The sequence below is a fragment of the Phascolarctos cinereus genome, unplaced genomic scaffold (genome assembly GCF_003287225.1).
Source record: "Phascolarctos cinereus isolate Bilbo 61053 unplaced genomic scaffold, phaCin_HiC Scaffold_9;HRSCAF=440, whole genome shotgun sequence".
Lineage (NCBI taxonomy): Eukaryota > Metazoa > Chordata > Mammalia > Diprotodontia > Phascolarctidae > Phascolarctos > Phascolarctos cinereus.
This window is the reverse complement of record NW_027556402.1, coordinates 144,928,384-144,937,301: the sequence shown is the minus strand read 5'-3', so window position 1 is coordinate 144,937,301 and position 8,918 is coordinate 144,928,384. Positions and strand designations below refer to the sequence as shown.

Here is an 8,918-nt window from a genome sequence, read left to right as displayed (position 1 = left end):
CTAAAAACAAATGATATACAATTATTTAGCCCCTGCTCCTTTATCCAGGGAACAGAGATTTGCTCAAGTGCACCTACTTTTTTTTTCCTTAAAGACCAAAAGTCTTAGTACTGTTTTAAGCTATGTACTAAGATTTGAATCACCCTGTATGTAAATATTTTGCAATTAGCAAGAGTCATTAATAGGGGAAAAAGGGTCACTATGACAAACAGTAATAGTCTCACTGTGCCTTAAGGCCAACTAGAATCAAGACTATTTTGGGCATATAACAAACTTATACACTGAACCCCTTTGGAAGTCCAGTTTGTTTATTTACCAAAAAAAAGTTAATTTTGTTTACCAATAATAATCTATTACCTAAAATTAAATGAGTATTGGGGAAAATTCTACGTCAAAGGAGTGACCTGTAAGAACTGTTGTGATGGCTGAGTCAGCGGAGCCTGAGATGACTGCTGAATGGTAGGTAGCTGCTGTTCCTGCTGGCTTTGTTGTTGTTGTTGCTGCTGCTGCTGTTGTGTTATTGATAATGTCTGTGGCTGCTGCTGTTGGGCCGCAAAAGTGGGATAGGCAGTTACCACCTGACCCATAAACATAGTACTAGGTACCATAACTGCTCCACAGGCTACAGGAGCAGTAACTAATTTAGTCACCAGTTGCTGACCTTGAGAAAATCTGCAAAGGGAAAGAAAAAACCCTAGGGTCAAACATATAAGGCACATATGATAAATAAATAATAGTTTATTGAATAGAGATATTTATTTAGTTTATACTTAGTGATGCTTTAGCAAAATAAAAAATGTGACTCCTTGTGGATGTGCTTAGTTTCTATTTTGGACACATAAATCCAAATTTTAAAACTTCAGCCTAAAATTAACATACAACAAAAATGTCAAGGACCTATGCTTTCCTCAGTGCAGCCTAGACAGTAACTCATCTAACACAATAGAAAAGTCTTAGTTAACTGGATGAGATTCATGGATGTTATATGTGACTTGTCTAGGGTCACACATCAGAGGCAGGGATCTGAACCCAGGTTTTTCTGACTCCAATCCAGCACTCTGTCCTCTATGCCACACTGTCTTTCACAACAAAAATATGTACAAATAACAGAAAATACAAATGAGCTTTCCTTTTGGTACCCTGAGAAAGATGTGTACAGCATTTGGTTCATTGTCAACCATGAGCAAGCTGAAATTTATCAGAGTAAAGGAAATAAAGATAATCTCTATGTTTATAAAGGTATTCAGGCTTAATGTTAGGGTTTTAGAAACATAACAGTTTAATAACAACAACAATAACTGATATTTATCTAGTGCTTTAAAGTTTTTAGAGAACTTTAAGAGGCAGGTACTGTGGATATTATTATCCTCATTTTATGATTAGGAAACAGAGGCCTAGATAATGTTGAGTGACTTGTACAGGGTCACAGATGGTGTCGTAACCAGCACTTATACCCAAGTCTATCTCCACTCCAAGTCCTGCACTCCTACCACTATACAATGCTGCCAAACAATTTATCAATGATAAATACAATCTTGATTTATATTTTTGTCTACTCAGCATAATTCTGATCATAATTCAATTTCTTTTTTTTATTGCATTTTTCCTTTTGGGAAAAAGATTCCCATTTGCCTTCTTTGAAAGAACATTACTTTTCAACAAGACTATATAAAGAAATTAGAATACTTGAAACTTACTTAAGAGTCCTGTGCATAACATACTGTACTTAAATATATTACATTTTTGTTATGTTTTGAATATACATGTAAATATATGTACACATGTGTGTGTAATACACACACACACACACACACATACACACAAAACACAAAAATAAAATGTTGGTTGTTTAATCATTTCAGTCCAGTCCAACTCTTCATGACCCCATTTGGGTTTTTTTTTTTGGTAAAGATACTAGAGTGGTTTGCCATTTCCTTTCCTACTTCATTTTATAGATCAGGAAAAAGAGAAAATAGTTGGTAAGTGACTTGCCCAGGATCACACAGCTAGTAAGTGTCTAAGGCCAGATCTGAACTCAGGAAAAGGAGTCGTTCTATCTCCAGGCCTGGCACTCTATGAACTGTGCTACCTAGCTGCCCAAAATGTTGGTTACTTTTTTTACAATTTGCCTATTTCATATTTTTAAAATAAATATATTTTACTTGAAACCTATAAAATCTTCAGTCTGCAAAATCTGTAAAAAGATTATAGAAAACACAAAGAAACCAGTCACAGTAAAGAAATAGCTTATTTAACAGCAAGACAAAAAAAACAGAACAAGAAAATATGTCATTTCTCAAAAAATTAATACAAGTAAAATAACATAAGTACAGATATAAATTATCTTGCTGGGCTATAGTTTATGATAAACATCATCTCAATCCTCAAAATTAAATTCTTCAATTTATTTTTGTTTCTTGCTCTGTAGGACAGAGATTATTTTCAGATATTTACTACATAGTATTGAACCTGTCCAAGTTTAAGTCCAACTTTTAAAATTATATTTTTTTCTTAGCTTTTAAAATGACCCTTCTTCCTGTTCTCTGGAGCCCATCATCAGTGCTGCTTGATTGTTAGTTGCAAGAGTTTGAAAGAAACCTAATACACTTTGTAGAACACAATAGAATATTCAACTACAACACGAACAGAACACTGCACTAAAGTATAGGCATTACACTAAAATATCACTATGATGCCAATGTGAGTATAAAGTATACTAGTATTACAGTCCTATAAGTACAGACTACTAATATAATAGAAGTGATAGTGTATTCTATAAAGCATATGGTTCTACCATAATATTAGCATTCTACTAGTATTATATTAGAATATTACTTCAAAAGTATGTGATTTCATCATGGTAGGTGCTCCCTTCACTGAAGCTTACACAGCCCTTCCAACAAGTCAGTGGCCACAATGTTAATTACCCTGCAGGCAGCCTGAGGCTATACCTCTCTGAACTTAGCTAGGTTAGTCCTTGGACAACAAAGATCATCACTGGGCACATACTTAAAGCCTTTTGAGTTGGGGAGGATCTGCCAAAACCTGAACTCCTCTGGCACAGCCTTCAAGAGCCCAGGGTCTTTCATGCCCTGGCAAGACATTATTAATAGAGACTTCAGTGGAGTGTATATATATTTTTAAAAGACTTTTTAAAAAGGACAATATGGCTTTATAACTTAAAATGGGTAATTCCAAACTTAAGAACGGGCTGTGTTTATAAGTTTATTTGTATATATTTACAATTCGAAATACATCTTCTAAAAGCAAAAATGTTATAGTATTACAATGTAATGTTATAAATATCAGTTGGGTTTCAAGGATAGTCCTTAAAAACTCATTTAATCCAAAATGTAACTGAATTATAGTGACAGTCATAACTAACCACACATTTATGTGAAAATTCCAGGGCACTCCAAGGGACCAGGGAAGGGATAAATTTTTAGTGTTATAATTACTCATACCTGATGAAGATACAAAGTTCAAACTGGAATAACAATACACCACAGTTTAGATCCAATATTTGGCAATACAATTATTATTCCTCTAAACTCATTCCCAGCTTTAAACTAAATAACTCTTATTGCAGCAACACAGTTATTTAGTTTTCATCAAATAAGTTAAACTTTGATTTAATGATGAGTTAAACTCTATGAATGGAAACATAAAATTAATTACATATAACAGTTACCTTATCTGTCTGTCCTGGGTGAAAGTAGTTACTGCAGCACTCTGGTTGTTGTTTTGTGGTACACTAGATGGAATCTGGACTACGTTTCCTGTTGTTGGCTGAGAAATTACCATAGTGTTGTACAGTGGAGCAGTCAGCGTGCTTTGAGTCTGATTGGAAAGAGAGGTTTGTTGATTGTGCCCACCGAGAATGTTTGGTTGAGTTTGCTAGAAAAGATAATATTTTATAGACTACTTAAAAAACAATTAAATGTATTCCAAGGACAGTGCCATTTATTTATTTTTGCCCCTGGGAATTTCTTACTAAAACTTAGAGTGATGGATAGCAATGACTATAAAAGTACTTCTGAGGAACAATACACACAACAAAGACTAACGGCAGTTAAAGAAAGTATATTTGCCTTCTAAAGTCACCAATTACCCTTAACTAGAGAGACAAAAATGTTGATTCTGGTAGATGAAGGAGACACAGAGAATAGCTACTTGTTTGAAATGCCTCAGGGCTAACATTTTGCATATCACAGACTAGACTTGGAATATATCTATTAAATTTCAAGACATGTCCCAGCACCTAAAACATTAATAGTGCTACTAAAATAGTTTTGCATAAAGTTATTTAAAAATCATTGGTGTACATTATCCATTGGACTTCTTAAATTCATAAGAATATAAAATATACTTTTTAAAAACAAGTTTTTATTTTATTTCAGAAACTTTATAAATTCAGTCACTCAATGATCATCATGACTTGAAAGCACTTTATAGTTTACCTGAGTTGCTGGACTTTGTAAAGGCTGTTGTTGCATCATGTGCTGAGAACCAATGTGTCCAGTATTTATTCCACCTTGAATCTGATTAGTCTGAACAACCTGACTTTGCATGTTTATAGGTGTAAGTTGTTGCATACTTGATGAATTTCCAGAAGAAAGTTGAACAGAACCAAAATTCAATCCAGGGGATGATTGCTGTAAAAACATCTTTAAAAATATTCTAAAATAAGTTGTGTTTTTTTAAAAATCCAAACAATAACTCAAACCAATTCAATGATGAGAACAGTTTTGAATATTCAAAATGTTATGCCAAAATTGTGTTTCATAAAGCGACTTCTCAAATTTTATCAGGTTATTTTACAATACCTCAGTGTTTTCAAATACTAAAAAGGTAACCCCAAAGGACATCACAAAAGCTACAAAACAATTTAAATTCATATGCACATATAAATGAATTCATAAATACAGACGTACATAAAATATAACATTTAAGAACGGGAAGAATGTTGCAACAAAATCCAACAACAGCATGTCACAACTCCAAAAATGCTAAGTACGTTTCAGGAATCTCACTTCAATTGTCTGCTGTAGCCTAACTCTTTTTTTTCTCCCCAATCAAAAAAGCATTTATTTGAGACTCCAAAAAGATAATCTACAAGTTGGATTATAGAAAAACAAGGAACTTACTGCCTACATACTGTTAGAAACTACTGCTGTAACAAAAATGGATTCATAGTAAAATATTAAGTATATTGCTAACATGCTGTTGGAAAATGCTTTGTCTAAGGATATGCTAAAATGGGATAATTATACCTCCCACTGGATATTAAAAGGATACCCCCAAGGAAGCTTTTTAAGGTAGAAGTTAGCTTTTCTGGGGTGACTATAGCCTAACTCTTAAATTGGATTTCTTTAAGTAAAACTAATTTTATAGTCTTGGGAAAAGACTATAAAACTCTTAAATTCGATTTCTTCAAGTGAAACTAACTTTATAGTCTTGGGAAATGAAAAAAAATACCATCAGTTATGTTTCAATGTTACTTATTAATTAATTATAAGCTTAAGGGGTATGGTGAAATGCCACTTTCTAAACCAGTTGTTTGGAACTTCAAAATGAATCCAAAATGTATGTGAAAGACAGTAGAGGTAGATAACTATAATGTATGAGTGAAAGTCCTGAACTTAAATTTAGGAGATCTCGGGTTGGATTCCAATGGTGAAACTTTCTATAAGTCATATGTACAAGGGTGTGCTACTGAACCTTCCTAAGCCTCAACTGCCTCATCTGTAAAATGGGAATAATGACACTTAGAAGAGGGAGAAATATGAGCAATGGAGACAGGTAAATCTGAAATCTGGCTGAATGAATGAACAGACCCAAAGGATAATGATTAATGGATTGATTCAAATCAACTCTTAACTGGGCATCCACAGACCTCCTTAAGAGATCTACAGATAGATTTTAGGAGTTCATGGACTTACAGGAGAAATAAATTACATCTTTATTTTCACTAACCTTAGATTTCCTTTGTAAACTTATGTATGTTGTTTTTACGCATTTAAAAACATTCTGATAAGAACTCACTATCTGACAAAAACTGCTGGGAAAACTGGAAAAGAGCATGGCAGAAACTAGGCATAGACCAAAATCTTACACCACATACCAAAATAAAGTCAAAATGGGTTCACAATTTAGACATAAAGGCTGATAAGCAAACTGGGAGAGCAAAGAATAGTTTACCTGTCAGATTTATGGAGAACAGAAGAATTTATGACCAAACAAGAAACAGAGAACATTATGAAATGCAAAATGGATAATTTTGATTACATTAAATTGAAAAGTTTTTGTACAAAGCCGATGAAACCAAGATTAGGAGAGAAACAGAAAACTGGGAAATAATTTTTACAACCAGTGTCTCTTATTAGGGATTCATTTCTAAAATATATAGAGAACTAAGTCAAATTTATAAGAATACAAGTCATGCCCCAACTGATAAATGGTCAAAGGATATGAACAGGCAGTTTTCAGATGAAGAAATTAAAGCTATCTATAGTCATATGAAAAAATGCTCTAAATCACTATTGATTAGAGAAATGCAAATCAAAACAACTCTGAACTGAACTCAAAACATCCATCAGATTGGCCAACATGACGAAACAGGAAAATGATAAATGTTGGAGAAGATGGGGGAAACTGGAACACTAATGCATTGTTGGTGGAGTTGTGAAATGATCTAACCGTTTTGGAGAACAATTTGGAACTATGCCCAAAGGGATATAAAATTGCGCATACCCTTCGACCCCGCAACACCACTTCTAGGGCTGTATCCCAAAGAGGTCATAAAAATGGGAAAAGGACCCATATGTGCAAAAAATATTTATAGCAGCAATCTCTGCGGTGGCAAAGAATTGGAAACTGAGGGAATGCCATCAATTGAGGAATGGATGAACAAGCTGTGGTATATGAATGTAATTGAATACTATTGTGCTATAAGAAATGATGAGCAAGCAGACTTCTGAAAAACCTGGAAGGACTTATATGAACTGATGCTGAGTGAAGTGAGCAGAACCAGGAGAACGTTGTACACAGTATCAGCAACACTGTTCAGTGACTAACTTTGATAGATTTAGCTCTTCTCAGCAATGCAAAGATCTAAGACATCTCCAAAAGAATGCTATCCACATCCAGAGAAAGAATTATGGAGTTTGAAGCATATTATTTGCTTTTTTTTTCTTCTTCTATTTTGTTTCCTCTTTCTGGTGGTTCCTCGTATTGGTTCATTCTTCCTTACAATATGACTAATGTAAAAATATGTTTAATAGGAATGTATATGTATAGCCTATATCAGATTGCATGCTGTCTTGGGGAGGGAGAGGGAGAAAAATTGAAAACTCAAAAGCTTATAGAAGTAATTATTGAAAACTAAAAATAATTAAAAAAAAAAAACATTCTGAGAAGGGATCCACAGACCTCACCAGACTCCCCATGGGATCCATGACACAAAAAAAGTTAAGATCTGACCTAGAGGGAGGTCTAGCCAATGGAATGTCCCAGGGATTTGCCGATGGTTCTGATTTGTTCAAATGTTTTTAACACTGACTTAAATTTAGAAGGCCTAAATGACAGATTCATCAGGTTAATCTAATTTCAGTCTTTTTTTTTTTTAATTAGGCAATTGGGGTTAAGTGACTTGCCCAGGGTCACACAACTAGTAAGTGTCAAGTGTTTGGTCTGAGGCCAGATTTGAACTTAGGTCCTCCTGACTTCAGGGCCAGCACTCTATCCACTGCACCACCTAGCTGCCCCTCAGGTTAATCTACAACAAGAATCTGTGACAGGGATAACATACTGAACTCTAGAAACAATGGGCCTTTTATGATAGCCGCAACTGTTAGTGTTCTACCTATCTTTTATCTGGTATTTGTTCTTAGGCAGCTTAGGGCCCAATTGGAGTCAGGAAGACTCATCTTCATGAGTTCAAATCCAGCTTCAGACAGTTACTAGCTGTGTGACCCTGAGTAAATCGCTAAACTCTGCCTCAGTTTCTCATCTGTAAAATGAGCTGGGGAAGGAAATGAGTAACCATTCCAGTATCCTTGTTAAGAAAACCCCAAATGGGGTCATGAAGACTCAGACACAACTGAAATGACTGAACAACAAAAATTTATTCTTAGGTATATATACATACATGCACACGCGCGTGCACACACACACACACACACACACACACACACACACACATAAAAATATACACATATACATATACACACATACATAGTCTCCTCTGACAGAAAGTAAGTTCCAGAAGAGCAGAACTGTTCATTTTTTGTCTTTATATCTCCAGTGTCCAGCACATAGTAAGCTCTTAATAACTATTTGTTGCATGACTGATTAGTGAATTCACTTCAGAAAATGAAATCTTCCACCTTTCAATCAGTTAGTCTATTTATGCAAGAATGTCCCTTTCTCTAACACACACACACACACACACACACACACACACACACGTGAAAGCATGAAAAGATTCACAAATGCTGGTAGTCAAACTGAACTGTAACTTACTTGTAGCCCCTGACCATGGACCATTTGCAGCTGTTCTTGGATTTTTCTGAGTTCTTCTTGTTGTCGGTGAATATTTGCCTCTATCATCCGGGTCCGTTGCTCCAGCTGATCTTTAAGATGCTGCATGGCTCCCAACTGAGCTGAAAACTGAAACATGGGCTGAAGTACCATAAATAAATCAGATTTGTTAGAACTATTTAATCCTTATGATTACAGAATAAGTAAATTGTCCTTACTAGTTACGTATGCTAGTGAAAACCACTAAGCTGAAAGTATAACTACTCTTGTCACATAAACTACACTTTAAAAAAATTCCCTATTTGGTTGCTAAAATATCATAATACTAATACTAACTCATATTTGTATTGAAGGTCTGCAAATGTTTTACATGATTC

The 8,918-nt window shown here is 34.6% G+C and overlaps 1 protein-coding gene across 2 annotated transcripts in view; it reads right to left on the bottom strand.

The window, feature by feature from the left end:
- The window catches only part of CLOCK (clock circadian regulator), a 107,525-nt gene that overhangs the window by 7,763 nt on the left and 90,844 nt on the right, over positions 1-8,918 (bottom strand). The window contains exons 18-21 of one of the 2 annotated variants that reach the window (XM_020975287.2): positions 8,524-8,682; positions 4,461-4,667; positions 3,692-3,840; positions 405-672 (exon numbers count right to left, since the gene is read on the bottom strand). In XM_020975287.2, the coding sequence (XP_020830946.1) occupies positions 405-672; positions 3,692-3,840; positions 4,461-4,667; positions 8,524-8,682 (783 nt within the window). Of the gene's footprint in view, positions 1-404; positions 673-3,691; positions 3,898-4,460; positions 4,668-8,523; positions 8,683-8,918 lie in introns of both variants that reach the window. The other variant, XM_020975285.2, reaches the window with a different exon arrangement.